General features: G+C 39.2%; 1 protein-coding gene across 11 annotated transcripts in view; it reads right to left on the reverse strand.

The window, feature by feature from the left end:
• FILIP1 (filamin A interacting protein 1) overlaps window positions 1-17,715 on the reverse strand; it is a 114,749-nt gene that overhangs the window by 25,000 nt on the left and 72,034 nt on the right. For all 11 annotated transcript variants that reach the window (XR_014954226.1, XM_085576432.1, XM_085576428.1 and 8 more), the window contains 2 exons: window positions 17,072-17,245; window positions 14,860-15,038 (listed from right to left, as the gene is read on the reverse strand). Coding sequence is in view for 10 of the 11 variants with exons in the window: in XM_085576432.1 (XP_085432558.1) it covers window positions 14,860-15,038; window positions 17,072-17,245 (353 nt within the window). In the remaining variant the exon portion in view is untranslated. The remainder of the gene's footprint in view (window positions 1-14,859; window positions 15,039-17,071; window positions 17,246-17,715) is intronic.

The raw sequence follows: 17,715 nt of genomic DNA on the forward strand, positions 1-17,715 counted from the left end.
CTCACCCTATTCAGACTCTGCTGAGAACAGAATTCTTAATTTCTGGGTGGGAGGTATAAGTACAAAGGGACCAAGGTTTTGCTTGGGATACCTGCTCTGCAGTACACTGGGTGTGGGCTTCAGAGTGCAGCAGGGTGGTCATGCACGCAGATCACAATCCCTGTGATTTTGCCTGTGTCCAGGAATGGATGCTCCAGACTCCTGCACATCTGAGCCCAGATCCAATATGCTTCCCAAAATGAGAACCATTCTTAGAGTAAAAAACATTCACAATCCATGTAAATTAACTTCACATGACTTAACTAGGACCATGTAGGAAATCCGTCGCACCAACGCAACAGTAAAGTCACATTTTCCAGGGAAATCTACACTAGTCTTAATCATTCTCTCCCATTTCATATTCCTTTACCTCATTTACTAAATACTTTCCAAAAGATGAAGCTGGGGTCCTACAGAGCTCCTGTGTGCTCCCTCCTGTGTGCAAAGTTGATGCATCCTGGTTTGTTTCTATTTTTCCAGTGTCAGAGGAAAGGCTTCTGTACCAAATATGTTTGATTGTACAATTACGAATGATCACATGCATTGAGCATACCAATGTTCTGCTTACTCTACTTACTTTGCAATCCCAAAAATTGTTTGGTAGAGCTAAACATTCTTTAAAAAGAGGAAATTGCATACACAATGGCAAACACTAATATATTGACCAGTGAAATATAGTGGTGTGGCACTTTAATAGATCATAATGTATGATATGCGTAAAAGTCTGCACTCTAAGTTAATAAAATAATTTATAGCAATAGCAGGGTGTCAGCCTTGAGGCAGTTTGATACTAGAAAGGCAGAGAGCACTTTGCAAGCAAGTTTCAGAACTATCTGCTGACAGATGGGTTTGGCTGTGATCAGCAGCCAGGAGCAAGGCTCTGTTCCACCGGCACTGCTGGCTCGGGAGGAGGATCCCTGGTCACACACCCCATCCCAGCTGGCTCTGGGCTTTGAGCTCATTGCACAGCTCGTCCCTGTCCCGCTGCACCCGCTGCCTAGTCCCAGGTTCTCCTCACCTCTGCACTCCATTTTTAGCTCCCACCCCTCCCAGAGCAACAACCCTTCTAGGTGTCCTCTTGTATCTGTTCTGGCTGTTCTTTTGTCTGTGTTGCCACGCTTGGGCCAGGCTGGAATTGCAAGCGACACATGTTCCCTCATCTGTGTATTCGTCATCTCAGCTCTGAGCTGAAAGGTCAGGGATGTCAAGAGGATGTTAGAGAAAGTGCAGTGTAGTAGTGGTGAGCCTACACACCTGCACTGGTTAAGTCTGTACCACCATGAGATTTCACAAAGTATTCTCCCATCACCATTTCACCTACTCCGGGTACCCACCACTACACCAGTAACCAGACCTATAGGGGTATCAGGTAGGATGTCGCAGCTAAGGTCAAGCAGGCCACTAATATTTACAGCTTTTCTTTTACTGCTTAGAAATCACATTGTGTCTATATAAAAATAGAAAGGTACTCCATAGGTTGTTATTTCTCAAGAGTACTTCAACTTCAAGTCACTTCAAAGGCTGGGAAAATTTAACTTGTTCATGAATTTTTTTGTTCACAATTTAATTGGGATGAAGTAGTTCAAGAAACACATTCCTGAGTAAAGCAGCACTTGCAACATTGTGAGAGCAGATAAGAAAAACAACAAGAAATAAAAGCAGCAGAGGGAATAGATAGGAATCCCAAATTTCAGGTCATCTCTGAAAGTCAGAAATGATACTTTGCATCTGGCACAATTGCCTACTACAGAGGAGAGTAACTGAGAAGCAAAAGATGGAATTGGAAATAAAAAAATAATAATGTGCTATTAGACAACACATTTCTGTGATAAGCTGCTCTCTTTAAAAACTTCCTAACTATGCAGCAGTAGATTCCTCTTGTGGATCTTTGAGATTTATAACAAATTATTGCCTGATTATAAAATTCTCTTTAAACAGAGCTTTGTAACCTTCCCAGCAGACTGCCCCTGCTCTTGGTTGCCTCTTTACCTTCAGTGCAGAAACACGTGTAACATTTATAGTGAAGGCAGAAAGCTTGCAACTCTCTCCAAGTTCTCAAACATGTTACAAAAAGCCCAGAAATTTCTGTTTGTGCAAAGCAAAGCTTTTCCTAAATTTGTGTTTACTTACATACATGAAAAGGTACACTGTGTGCTTGCCAGACTTTTTTTCTTTTTTGTTCATAAAAGCTTCAAAGCAGTGAAAATCTTCCATCACTATTTTGTTTTCCTTTATTCCCCCTTCTCTTGGTTAAGTCAAACTCATTTGGTAATTCAGACCTGACCTCCACTTTCTGCTTACAATTGTCTGCTCTAAGTGCAACAGATACAAATTGATTGAGTGACATCTTGGTAGAACAAGAAAATTTTGAATGTTTAGGGAGGGAAGAGGCTGATTTTAATTTGCTGCTGAAGATATAGTGAGCAAGGTGATCCATTGGGCCTTTTGGAGAAGAGAAATAAATAATGAAGATAAATGCAGTAAATTCTTGAAACATGACTTTGTAGGAAAAGCCTGAGAAAAATACTTCAAGTTGGACTCTGTGCTGTTGTATCTCAGGCAATACACTTTATATGGCATACGTCATGCACATTAAAAAACTTCATTTGGTGAGCTGCCCTGACAACTGGCTTTGTTCACCTTTGTTCTTATTTAAAACAGGTTGTTCCATGCAGCTGTTAAAGAAACTGTGCACACACACACGTTTGCACACAGGCTTTTTTATTACTCCTCAGATCCTTCAGAATAAGTTGTGCTGCCTATGTTTTAAATTATTTTTTTGTTTATTACAGCATGAAAATCCCCCTATGTTGGGATCTGCTGTGTTTTGTTGAAACATGATTCAAAAGTTTAACAAAAGCATTTCTGGCTTTTTTTTTTTTTTCCCCTGTTGCACTCTACCCCCTTCCTTTTGGTTTTCTGTTTTCTTAGCACTTGTGTGTATTCTTTTGATAAGTGGAAAGCTCAGTATCTTCAATAGCACTGGGATTCTTTTAAGTAAAAGTGATTACAGCTGAAGCAAGACCTGCCTATGCCATGGTTATTTCTTCATAGTATGATTTGGTCGTATTTTGGGAATAAGCACCAGGAGTCTCATAGAAACCTGTTGTTCCCTTTAACAAGAGTGTCTTGGGAGCCAAGGGAAAAGGTGTCTGGGAGCTTAGATGAGGACACCTGGCAGATTGCCATTTGCTGCCCTGGGTGCACCCACCATTGTTAGTGCCGGCTGCTTCACCCACCTGTGCTCTGTCAGAGCACCTCACTGACACCTCTGCCTGCTCTGGGCTCCACCTTTGTTCTTCTAAGTTACTTGCTTTTGAGGTGCTAGGTGTTCATGGGGAAAAATTAGGTGGAAGAATGAGCTCAAGTCTTTAAAAGCAGGGAGAACTATGCCTATTCTCAGTTTACCCAGAGAAAATTTGTCTTGGACTCTTTGCTCCAATTGGGTCCAGGGTGTGAAATTAATCCTGATTGATTTTCTCCTTTCTGTTGCTTTTGTTCTGTTGGCTTCAACCTGTCTCTTTGCTATTCCTCATTTTTAACAATCCAAGCCCATCAGTTTAGTTCTTGTCACATTGCTCTCAGTTCTGCTGATCTTTCCTGGACTTTCTTTTATGTTTCTTCACACTGACCCTTCCTTCAAGCAAGGTAACCCAGTAATTCACTAGGATTGAAAGGCACTTGGGTCCTACACCTAAAACTAAAGGTTTCTACCTCACTGCTCTGCATTTGATACACCACTGGAATACAGAATTTGATAGAGTGAGTAAAACTAGTGAGCAGGAAAAATGAGAGAAAACAGAATTCAAAGAATTCCTGCTTCATTTTAACATCAAACCATACAAGTGATGGAGTGTCTGGAGTCCACCACGAGAGGACATTGGAAACATTGGAAAGTGCACCAAAAAAAAAAAAAAAAAAAAAGAAAAGAGTGACAAAATTTAAAATCTGGATTTAGGAAATAGCATCATTAATATAATTGCACACACTGGGCTAGTCAAGCATGGAGTAGCTAACACAGCTGTACAACAGCAATGCAGCTTGGGAGCAAGTAACTATTCAAGTGGAGTAAGTATAAAAACTCATGTCTGTCAATGTAGGATCTCAGACTTTTTTAGAAATACAGCCTTTGTCTGCATTTGTTCATATCATATTCAGCCACTTTTGTCACAATGACATAAGAATAATACGATGCACACCTCTAAAAGCAGAGAAAAATAATCTTATGAAGATTCCTTCTTGATTTTTAAATTACTTCCTTGTGAGCATTATATTATCAATGATTTAGCAAATAATGAATCCTCAGAAAAATTTTCAAGCTCTGTAAAAAGCAGCCAGCAGCTGCTTTTATGATCTAGAGAGGGACTGATAGATTTTAATAACATCAGCATCAAGTAATCCTGGCTGTCACAACACATCCTAATATGTCATGTCCCAGCTCTCAGTCTGAAAGGCTGTGAAGGTATTTCCATTATTTTTCATGCCAGGCCCCTCAGCTCTTGCCCTGAACACATAGGAGCACACACTTGCCTACCACATCCATCCCACAGCCCCACATTTGCTAGTGCTTTGTGCCTGTGCAAAAAGGAGGTGCAGCATAAATGAGCACATCTCCCCTCAAAAATCAAACCAAAAGAAGAACCAAACAACAAACCCATCACAACTGTGAAAAAACACCAAATAAATCTCCCTGCACCTAAACAAAGCTTTTTGATTACCGCATAGCTATTTACTACAGCTCATGCAATTCTAAGGTTTGCTGATTGCATTAGATTTGTGTCTATTGAGGGACAATTAGAGAAGAGTCTGTCCCCACAGCTCCCCTCCCCAGCCAACACACACGGCCTAGACTCACCCGAGGTTTGAGCCTGCTATTTTAAGCTTTTACTTCTAGTTACTTAGAGCAGAATCCAAAAAAGACTCCCATAAATATCTTGAATGCAATCAATGAAGCATTTTAAAAGGAAAATAAAACAAACAAAAACAAACAAAAAACCCAAACAACCCAAACCAAAAATGCCCAACCAGTACACATATAAATATGAATGGTCACAGGCATCTGATTTTTGAGCAGATCTGTATTTTGGTTGCCCAGATCTGCAGTTGCACATCCTTGGTAGTCCCGTCATCTTGCCTGAACTGAGCATCATTCTTCACCTGGGATTATTTGGGTCTTATGAAGTACATAAAAGTCTTTAAAAGCAAGGGCCTTGTTCTGAGGATGAGGGAGACATGGGCTGACCACAGCCCTTGCACAAGAGCAGGAGCTGTCAGTGCTTCCATTCAAAGAAACACTTACTTGCACCAGCCCCTGTGCATCCCTTGCCACAAAAATAAACGTGTGGTTTTCTTTCTCTCCTCAGTCTGAAATACTTCTAAGTTTGCACTACCGCTTTCCAAGATCATGTCCTGACTGTAGCCTGTTGAGTATATGAACAGCAAAAAAAAACAGGTCAGGGAAAACTCAGGTTCTGAGATGGAGACCAAGCAAGAAGAAACTGGGCCTATTTCATACAGTAGGTGGGAATTAGAAGGTGCTATGCTTGCCTTTGTCTTCAAATTACTTTCTTCCATGTCTGTATTGTCCTCTGAATAACTGCAGGGCCTAAGCAGTCTGGCCCTGTTGCTCTCTAATCAGTTATTCAGTCGTTAGCTGTTGACTTCCACTGAGCATCCTCACTTAGAAATCACTATTGTTTTTTAAAATCTTCTAGTGACATAAGTGCAAATGATCCTCAGGCACTAGGAGACAAAAGCTTACAGCCTCCTTGGTAGAATCAATGGGCAATACTGACCAAAAATAATTCATAACACAAAGGCGTAATTTGGTTGTGGAAGTTATATCAAAAATTATAGTTATTAAGACTATGGCTATTATTATTGATGATGTTGTTTTTATTGTTATTGTTGTTATTATTACTATTATGGCTTATTGTTGTTGTTGTTACTATTGTTATTACAATTACTATGATGAACCAAAATGCATATCTAAGTTCTATAAAAATATTATTTTACAAGAAATATATACTGCTGACAAGTTAATTTTCTGGAGAGCAGACTCCCATGCAGAAGCTATAATTACACCCAAGAAACTGCTGTATGTAACACATTTATATATGCATGTATAGACTTCTACAGGTACAAGCATACACACATTTTGGAATTCCTACTCCGATTCTATTAATCCCATTAATCAAGAAGAGCTCTACTGACTTCAAAGGAATTGCAACAATGCCAGCTTTGTGCTCATAAAATACAGCATCAGGATGAATTATTTCCTAAGACCTGAAGAAGATGGATGTGGAAAGCTTGGGTGTGTTAATGGTTGGTGCAAGGCAATGGTGCTTGTCACTAAAAGCGAGTTGGAGCGACAGCACCTGTTCTGTCAGGACGAGGACATGAAATAGTGACAAGCCATAGGACACGAGGCAGTGAAAGCAGGACAGGCTCTCCTCTCCTGCAGCATGAGCTGTGCTCATCTCACATGAGCTGTCCTCCACTCCACACCGCCCGCCTGCCTTTCGCTCCTAGGACACTGCTCTGCCCCTGCTGCTTTTGGAAACCACGCCTGTATCCCAGGCAGTAATTTTCAAAATGAAAAAATGTTGAAAACTATGCATCATTTTAAAACAAGTTAAGTCATCTAGGAAAAGCCTGACATTTAAATGATGAAAGAGAATACATCTATCCTTTTCTAGTTCCTCTGAAAATGAACTTTTTAAATGGAATTGTACAGGAACTTTCATTCTATGATATACGTACTTGTCACCAAGAGATACTTTTTCAGCTATGACATAATTGCTATCATCAGAAAAACATTGCTGTCATTGGGCTATAATTTAACCTCATTTTCTGCTCATTTCTTTATCTTTCCTCATTAAGGCATTACATGATCAGCTACGTTACTATTAATCATTCCCTAACATAAGCAACTGCATAACAAAGCTGTGTGAGTAATTGATTTTTCAGTTTCAGAGCTAAACAACAACAACAAAAAATATTTTAAAAAGCTTAATTTTTTTTCTATCATTCAAGTTAGAAAAGTGTTTCATGTGGATTTCAGTGAAACATTTGTTTGTTTCAGATCAATAATTTAATTTCCACTTTTGTCATTTTAAGAAAAGCGGGGCATAGAAAGGACTGTAGCTTGGCCCAATTCACCAAACCAACAAGTGAAAAATACTCTCATTTTCAGAACTGATCTGCCTGGACCAGTGAATTCCTCTGTCTGGGAAATTTGAATACTCAGGCCCTGATCTATAAGAAGATTTTCATCTCTTTGGTGAAACAAACCCCAAGTTATATAAGTGACGTAAATAGAACAATTAAAATAGAACAAATTTTCCCATGAAGAATGGGAACAGATGCCCCAAGGAATCAGTGATGTGACCAGGAAGGTCTCCTCTGAAAGGTGGATTCAGGTCCCAACAAGTTGACAGAAGGATTAAAAGTCTATCGTGGTCCAGGTGAGTGGCATAATCACAAGGTTATTTGATTTGTTTTTTTGACTAGCTGGTCTTGTGAATTAGGTCACCAGATCTTCTTTGTTGATATTAGTAATAGTCTTACATCCAAAATGGTATGTCTTAATAAGTTTTTAAAATCAGTTGAAATACTACCTATGGAAACACAATATTATAGTCAGGCACTTACTCAGGTACATTACAAGTCAATTATACATTTTGCATTTCTCTGGCCTCACATTTGCACAGGCCTTGGCAAATTTCACAAAAACACTTTGTCTGAATATTTGCACCCCCTGGATGTTTTATTTCTGCCTTAAGATTTCTTCATATACAAGCCTTAAAAAGAAATGAAAATTGAAATGATGCAAATATATAACTCATTATTTCTAATCTCCACTGCCGCTGGAGATACTGCAGGAATGAGAAGAGATGCACGACTAAGCGCCCTTTTGGGGAAAGAAGATGGAAAAAGCAGTACATCTGTTTAGGGTTAGGAAAGCTTCCATATAGGCTCACTGATCAGAATAACCCCCTAGTCAGATGATGTCTTGAGGTTCTTCATACAACTTACAGAAGTTATCAGACCATGCAGAACAGGTCTTGGATATTAGTAGGGCATTAGGGCAGTAGGTCATATACTTCATTAATTAGACTGTGCATCTCTGCACAGGTAAACTTTCATTTAAACATAAAGCAAATATCCAACATGTTCAAGCTCAAGAGCCTATTATATATTTATACTTGTAAATAAGTGGTATCTATTTAAGTTTTTTAGAAATTCACTGAAACCTAGCATTTCAACAGAAACCTGTTTCTAATCTTTCTGAATGAGGAAGCAATTTTCCCTACATGACCCTGATTCAATTCTTGTTTTCTTTGCCTAAAAAACGACAACTTAAAAAGATGGCCTCAGTAGAGCTGTGAAATGATATTTATTTCAGTAGTATAATAACTCTGAAACTTGCCAAAGGCCCCTTAAATGTTAAAATTGTTACCTATTGCACCCTGGACAGAGTTTGAGTTCGTGAGTAGATTTTGAATGAAGTAATTTTTTCCCCCTGTCTGACCCTGGGAGCATTTGAATTGATGATTTTAGCAAGCAAACTTGCTAGGAATAATGAAGTACATATAGTTTTGTATAATAATTCTCTCTCAAGGGCTGTGAAGCTGATGCCTACTTAGAAAAAATTTTGGAAAAGTAGCTGAAACAACACATGATGCCATTTTATATAATCCCAGAAGTGACTGAAAGACTGGACAGTTTTGAGGACTATCCAAGTGTAAAGAGATAGATTTGGATTAGTCCCAGCTCACATTGTGTAAGACTTGCAATACTTTCATATTGTTTCTCCACAGTCAGATGTAACTGTTTGTTCTCTCATTTTCAAATTTCCTTTGGAAGCATTTTGTTGGAAGCTGGGACCAGATTCATTAGTTAAAACATAAACTTTGAGTCGTCACCGCCTTGCAGTCAGCTAGAACTGTAAAACAGGACATGCAAAATGGATGACCTTCAGATTTACTTAACTGTGCAGAAATTGTATTTGTCATTGCCAGGATTTTTAATTCATTTCTTTTAATAGAGTACCCCAGAATTTCTGATCTGTGATCCTGTGAATATAGTACATTGACAGAAAATAACCAGCTTTTCCAAACCATACCAATAGCATGTCAACCTGAAAAGAAAAGAGCAAAAATGCACTGCTGCCCTTGTCTTCTACATTATAATATTAAAAGTTTAGAGGTGCACTTACTGAAAAGTAGACAGAGTGACTCAGTGTTCTGGTAAGGCCAGTAATGTGTGGTAAGATGAGTAACTGCTGTAGGCAATTGTGGAGTCCCTTTGGGATGGCTTTTCCTTTTTTTTTTTTTTTTTTTTTTTTGGTCACAATTTGGGAACCAGGACACAGAAACAATCTCCATATAAGAAAAAAAGCCAGAGTACAAATATGGCTAAAAACTCTTGGGGGAAAAAAGAAAAAAAGATAGCAAAAATATTTCTGTAAAGTAACCTAATTTCCAGACTTTAGAGGAATCACCAACAGATTACAGTTTATAGGCCAAAATCTGTGCTATATGTTTGGATCTTATACCTCACCCCAATACTTCTGTATGGGCCTATTCTTAACACAGAATTTGGCTTTATGGTGGTAAGTCACAAAAATTTATTAGTCCTGAACACTTCATATTTTTGGCTTGATTGTTCTCTAAACAAGTAATTGACTGATGGATACTCTGCCCTGCTGTCTTCCTGCCAGCTCCTTTATTTTACAGACTTCATAAAAATTGAGGGAAAACACAAACTGGAAAGGCAACACACACAAGATCTCCAATCTGTATCACACTCCAGCCTTTACACTTGCTTGGATCCATGAAACACAGGGAAACAAAAAGGCAAACACTTCCCAGTGACAGGCTTGGTGCTGCCGTCTCGTGGGAAAAGGGAGAAGGGAAGCTTTGGTAATAAAATCAGAAATGCAAAAAGAGGAAAAAAGGGAGTTTGAAAACTTGTTATCATCAACACTCGCATTTTTGTTTCACGAGGGCTGTGTGCTTTATAGCTCACAGATCAGTTCCCTTTGCAGGTGATGTGGGCCCAGAATTACATCACCAGCAGAGCAGCCAAGAGCACCTCAGTGCCAGCATGACTGAAGTCCAGAGGAATGTATTATCACAGACCTCCGAGGGCCTTGCCAGGGCATTCCTTGCTGGGGGTGCTGCAATGGGGAAGGCAAAGAGGAGACAATTTTACGTGAAGACTGAAAGGGAACTTTGTGGAGGAAAGAGCTGGGGTCACAGTCTTGCTGTCTCCTCTAGGCAGATCTAATTATGGCCATGTACTTCAAAAAGAGGGTTTAACTAAAACCAGATTTAGCAGGGCAATGCTTAGTAAGTACAGACTGAATCCTCAGCCTTGCCTTTGAGGAAAACATGAAATGCTTCAGTGCACTGAGAACACTCGCAGTGGTTGTAAAGAATAATTTGAAGCACTGAAGTAAGCAAGAACCAATATTTAATCCTCATTACTTCAGTGAAGTCTTACAATAAAACATATCTATCCTTTAGTACAGACAACACTGAGATACTGGGTGTATATTTCCTGATCACTGTGTGGTGGGGTGACAGAGTCTCAGCAGTCTCAGGAACCATGCTGGAAATTATCAAATTATGCACAAAGCAGTCGCATGGATCCCCCATAACAGAGCTCCAACAGAGCCTTTCTGCCACATCACACCCTCTGTTCGGCAACCCACATCTCATCCATATAAAAAAATTCCCTCCTACTCCCATTTTTGCAGGCTTTCAGGCTATTTCTTCTATCCATCCTGGGTGGCAGGACTGGCTCAGTGGTCCTCACCTCAAGCCTCTTTCTGAACCTTTAAAATCAGTGGGAGCTTTCCAGTGCTTTTAATAGCAGCAAAATGTGCTGTCAAACAACAGGATTAAAAGAAGGGCACAAGAAAATAATATTCCAGAGATTAGGACCTCTAAAAATGTCAGCATTATAAACCTCATCTCCTAGGTTAATCAAAACGTCAAAGAAATGCTGAGATTACAAAGAGCTCTACCCTTTCCCCCCAGGAATAAAAGCCCTGCTGATCAAATGAAAAAGTTTACATTTGATAAACTAAAGACTTCCCCCCAGCCCTGCCCCCAGTTCCCTAAAAGGGAAGGCAAGATAGCTGGGACTAGGCAGCGTAGAGAACAGCTAAGTACCATTTCATGTTAAGCCTGCTTTATACAAGAATTTTTGGGATCATGAAGTACCAATAGCTGGTTTAGCTGTGCCCAGCTCAGCCAAAGTCATGCCAGCAGCTCCTCCCCAAAGCACTGATGAAGTTCAGGAGGGTGCCTGTGCTGGGAAGACTTAATTTTATCCCTGAGGCTTCTGATGCCTGCTGTGCTGCTCTCCAAGTGCCCACTGCAAGCCACAGCATCAATGCAAGTTCTGACCAGACCCTTCATCCTCCACTTCTCAGATCAGAGACTCCTTATACCACCTTCTATCATCCAAGTCTTTGAGGGGGCCTGGGAGCCTTCAGCTCTTCTCCATATTCCTCAGCCTCCTCAGAGGCTCCAGGAAGATGTCTGCTTCTGCATTCCCCAGAATCGGAGATACCCAAGCACAATTTGGTGTTAGAGGTACAGCAGCTGAGGTGGACAAGTGTTGAAAAGGGAAATTTGATTGCATAGAAAAATAGAAAATACTGTCCATAACTATGGACATTTTCATTAATAAGTCCATCATTAAAGACTATTACAGCATACTATAAGGGAATTTTTAAAGCACTTCAGCCACCATGTCTGTAGAAGCACCTCCCACTAAAAGTACCAGATTTCTTTCATCTCCACCTGGCAAATAGTCATCACTACTCTTTTCCTGTAACATGCAAACCTTTTCCACAATCTTTCTTCAGGTCAGTTGCACTTGGTCTTGCAGAGCCAACAACAACAGTGAGGCCCTTCAGCCTTCTCTGTTTAGCCCCACATCCCCAGCTGCCTATATTTTGAATATCCCAGTGAACAGTTTTCTCTCTTTTATACTTTTCATGTGTCATTATTTTTGAGAAATCATGTTTTCCTGTTACATCCTTCCTGTATGAGGCTGGCCTAATAATTAGTCGCTCATAGGAACTGTTTGCTTTCATGTCATGTTGTTGTAGATGGATCAGAGATAACGTATGAAAGTGCATGTAAAAAATATTCCAAAGTAAATACATTAAGAGAATGTTAGACATACATTAGAACTGAAGCATATTTCTTTCTTAAAGAATTCCCTTTTTGCTTTGTTCAAACTTTCGTGAAACAGTGAAAGCAGACGGCCTGCGAAAGTTGATGTAGACAACAATGGTTAGGGAAGGTTGATAAAATACTGTGAGGAAAGAAACTGCTGAAATTATTTAGATCCAGTATAGAAATGATTACTCCTCTCATTGTAGCAGACTGCTGTGAGGTGGCCATCCTGCAGCACTGTTCTTCCTCTGGCTCACCCTGTCTCATTAACATTATAACTGTGAGTGCAGCAGAGTGGCTGACGGGCAAAGTTCAACTCTGTGTCCCTTTTTGTTTTCATGGAGACTACAAGTCTGTTCAGCTCTTAATAAAATAACCCTCAAAGTACCACTGTAAAATGAATTATATAGTGGTACTTAATAATGCCTATGCAGGACCTTAAAAAATGCCTTTGGGCAGGTCAGTTCTCTCTCCCAATATGTAAATTGAGTATGAGTTTCTTGTATACTTTAATCTGTTGCAATTTAATTTTTCCACTTCAAATTCTTTCTTTTTGACAAAATCTATTGCCATTCTGGGGCTTTCCTAAGAAGTAATCCTATCACCCTCTCTTTCTTTGTGAATATAGCCCTGGAACAATACTACTTCTAGTTTTTAATACCTACAAAGATGTGAGTGCAGCCTCAGTTTCATGTACACTCAGAAAATAAAGGTAAGAAATTGAGATTGTTTAAGACTTTATGCTTAGCGAGTGGTTTCCAGCCCATCCTGATTTTGCTAATCTGCTCTGTAAGTGATCTGAGAGGAGGAACTGAAGAGGGAGGTACATGCATCTTGGTTTTCTATGTTTAGCTGCATGTCATGTTCTTTCTGCTTGGTCACTACTATCTTGAAACAACTTAGTGTCATAGACAAACAAAATGGATTAAATAGCAAACATCAGATTTCTGGTGTTACTCAACATAAATCAAAAGGGCTTCAGCACTGCAATTATTCCCCTGCAGCCACCAGTACAGAGGCACAGCTGAATAAAGCCAGTGGATTTAGTTGCTCTTAAAGATCTGCTTTCAAGAGAAATTAAAATTCAAATTTTCCTTTTCTTATTGCTGTTTTTCCAAAAATTGTAGAATGTAGAAAACTTGAAGTTTGAGAAAGCAGGAGGGGTAAGAGAAAATGCCCACGGATATGGGACATGATATCTTGACAAAAAGCTCTTTAATCACTTCATTAAAGGAAGTCAATCAAAACCACGTCATAATAGCAGACTTTAGTGGCTTTCACACATTGAGAGGGAAAAATAAGAAGGCAACAATTGTCAAATTAATGTGAATATTAAAAAGTAAGGACAAATGTAAATGGTATTTTAATACCACTTTTGTAGCATTTTAGTGGATGCATGTCCACACATACATGATATTTAGCATAAAGACAAAATGTCTTCTATAGAATCAGATGTGAAGTTTGTCCTTACTTGAAAATACATCTTTTATTTCTTAAAACAAATTTTTAAATATATTTTTACATTTTTCCTTTTCTACTGTGAGGATCAATATGCTAAGATGGAGAAGCATTTTTGTTCTTTAAAGTTTGCCAATCAAACTAAGGAAAGTAAAGACAGAACAAAACCAAAACCTATTAAACCAGGAAATACAGTCACTGTAGCTCATATGCCACCTACTCAAAGTTGGCACTGAACTGAGTTCAGGAAATACACTAAACATTTCTGCTCCTGGCTTTTTGAAAATGTCTGCCACAAGCCTGTGGTTTCCTCAAGAGCATTTATTCTTTGAACTTGCCTTAAGTATTTTTCTTAGAGCCTTAAAAAAAAAAAAAAAACCAAACAAAACAACATGGATTGATTTCAAGCAGTTTGGTATAAGCACAAAAATTTCATACTGAAAAACTGAGGCTGTTACTGAGTGCTCAGTCTTCAGCTAAGGTAGGTGATCTTTCTTTTCTTAGAGACACAGAGAACAAATTACTCGTCCACAAAGCAGGATAAACACTCCAAAAAAAGAAATGTGGTGTGTATGAGACTATGAGATAAACACTGCAGATAGTCCATCACAGGCTGGGCAAATTTTGTAATGCACGATAATATTTTCTTCCAGATAACTTGCCTGAGGCATGGGTCATCAAAATATGAAACAGAATGCAAATTGTTTGTGACTTTGAAAGCATAAACGCAATAGGTATGGCAGAGTCCCACCACCTGTGTGCCAGTATCCTGATGTGTGTTGTGGTTTTCCTTACCCTGCCCTCCCGCTGTGACAACAGTGCTCTGTCCTTCACAGAACTTAGCACTTAGCTAAGCAAGCCAGTCCCAAACTTAGCCAACATAAATAACATCTGATCAAAAGCTACCTGGAGGTGAACCCAAAACGAGCATGACTAATTCAGAACAAATTTGTTTTTTAAGTCAAGCTCACACTACAGGAACATGCAATGGTATTCCTCCAGCTCCAGACTTGCACAGTAACGCACTTACAAATGATAGGAGTGGACTAACACTTAGAGATGTTTTACATGTAAGTTTAGTGTCATTGAAATACAGAAAATACCAGGCCAGTCACTGCTGAAGGGACAAGCACTGGGACACTGGGGGTAGTCTTTTACTCACCTCTCCCGCTCCTGTTCCAAGAGGTTGGTAAAGTCATCGCTCTTGTTCATGTAATCTGTATGTTTATGTTTCTCATTCTCTAGCTCGTACACGGTGCGGCGATGGCACTTCTCTGCCAACAGGAGCTGTTCCAGCATGCGCCGGTATGTCTCTTTCTGCTTTTCTTCAAGTCTGTCCAACTGAATTGTAGGAAAGGAGAACAGACTGTTTTAAAGGTCTCCTTGCTTACTTCATCTAGTTTATTGACCAACAATGTTGTGTTTGGTAAATGCAAGTTCCATAATTATATATCTTGGGTTTTACATAAAGCAGTGGCTAGAAATAAGAATAACTGCCCTGTTATGATTTATTTAGATGACATATTAGCAATAAACATTTGCATAGTTTTCAGATACACAAAGGAAAGAATTTAACTTAGTTTTAGGGTAACAAATAATATTGTTGCAGTGCCATATTTCCTCTTGTGGTGAGGTGCTATGCACACTTTCTTCATTTCACTAGGAAAAAGATGTATCTCAGAACTTAGAGCCTGGGAGGCTGAATTCACACACCTGTATGGGGACTAGACACTTCCATGTGGAGCATAAAATGTAATCTGAAGGCTGAAATTTGAGTTATGTGTCTGTAATACACCTGTAAGTCTGCTGAGATAAAGGTCCAAATTATTTAGATTCTGTCCAGATTCAGTTTTACATTGCCAAATACAATTAAATATAAACCTTAGGAGTTTCACTTCAGCCTGTTTTTTGACAGAAATTCTCTTTGTTTGTTCACAGCCCTTTACCCATTTTGTCTTCTGCATTTTTTTTTATTAATTTAATATGCCAACTATTATTTAAACAAACATTAAAACCAGGGAGGTGTGTCTAAAAAATTGCCAGGGCAATTTTTAAATCCACCACGGCTGCTCATGTTGCTCCTTTTGCTTTTTCCTGGGTGCAGATGACCAACTCCAGCCTCCTCCCTGCCAAAGCAGCCCTCAGCTTTGGTACTTGTCTGCTTGCCTGCCCCTGGCACGGTGGTTGGCAGAGCCTGTTCTGCTCACTCCCAATCCTTATCCTGTGAGAATCTCATCTTCCTCAGCGCCAGCTGTCCTGGGCTGCTGTTGTTTCACAGCATATCTCAGTAAACTGAGGGAAATAAGAGAGCAGGAGCACCATGGCAATTTGCTCTCCAAAAGCTGACCATGGCAGTCAATATGAAAAAGTCACTGCATTTTAAGAGACAGGTTGGGTTCAGGTTTTCAGAGTAGATTTTTGTGCTTAATTTTTCTATTTTATTTCAATATAAGCCTTGTGAATCTGCATGACAAAAATTTTACATTGTGGTCCCTGTCAATTATCAGCTTCTTTGGAAAAAAGCCTTGCTAAGTTCTTTTAATCTTGTTTGAGAGTATTGTATGTATGATCCCACATACTATGGTTTGGTTTCCTTATTTACTAACATCCCAAAAATTCCAGGAGATACTTCTATGAGAATACACAGTACAAAGATATCCCATGGTAGACACAACTCCTGGTGAACAAATTAAACGTTCTAATTGGATGAACTATGTTGTTGCATGTTCTTTCCTCATGACCTGGGGTGTTATGCAACTATGAACAGGAGAAATGGCTGTTTATTTTGGAATTCACTCTGGCCTCAGACATTCTCAGGTTTACTCTAATTCTCAGGTCTCCTTGACATTCATTTATTGCTTAAATTTTAAAGCAAGGAGTCCTATAAGTCTCCTTTAGGGGCTGAACTGACTTTGCAGTCCTAGAGTTTAAGTAATATAAAATGAATATGGATTTAAGATCCCATAAATATAGTCAAAGTCAATCTCCAAAGGTCTTCTTTTCTTAACTACCCTCATGACAGTTTTCTAGTATGCCAAGAAAATCAAGAAGTAGTTACCAGTGCTTTGAGCAGTAGAGGTTGAAGCCTATAGAAATGAATTTAAAAACTAGAAATTTAACACCTGAAGATTTAGGTCTTGCTTAACAGCACCAGCCTTAGGAAGCATACAACCTTTTTATGGTTTGTGTTCAAATCCAGTGGCTTCACTTAAAAATTATTCTGCATATGAGTGAAAAAGATTTTATTTTTGGTGTACAAATTCTGTGTTATCCTTCGTTTACATGCTTTGCATACCTCCAAATTATACAGAGTCACACTTTTGGTTAGGTTTCCCCCTGCACAGACATATTGTTGTCAATCAAGAAGCTGTTACCTCTGAAATTGGTTTCTCGTAGACATCTTCCCCTACAGACTTTTCTTGGGCAAGGATGGCATCCCTGTGTAGCACTCGAAGCACATTCTCTGGAGTTGCAAACCCATAATGAGCTTCTAAAACTTCAGGTTTGGTTTTCTCTGTCTTCAGCATGTGGATCACATCCTCCCTTGCCTGTAATATTGCAAATCACTACCATGAGTCAACCTATTAAGCAAGAGGGAACATGGAGAAAATAGGGGCATTTCATATGTACAGACTGCATACACTAAAATAAATTAGAAAAATGACAGGCTGTCAATGCAAATACAAAAATTTTGGGAGATCTCAGATTAAACATTATCTGTCCCATACAAATATTGTACTTTAAGGGATGAATTATTCTGTTCCTGCATGACATTACATTTGAATGCTATGAATTTTTATCTGGGTTGCAACTATAGCCAGGGAACATCATTATTCTTCATACACTGGATCTCAGTTGTTGCCCATGCTGTTCCCTGAAGGGATGAGGAAATGAGGAGAACAAGCAGCACAAGTGAGCTGAACTAATATTTCTCAGACAGCTACTTCCTAGTCACTCCCTAACTAAATTTGCAACTAAATACTCTTTTCAAGTAACTTCAAAAATAATTTTTTTCTTG

Source organism: Lonchura striata, chromosome 3 (assembly GCF_050655825.1).
Source record: "Lonchura striata isolate lonStrDom1 chromosome 3, ASM5065582v1, whole genome shotgun sequence".
In the NCBI taxonomy this organism is placed as follows: Eukaryota; Metazoa; Chordata; class Aves; order Passeriformes; family Estrildidae; genus Lonchura; species Lonchura striata.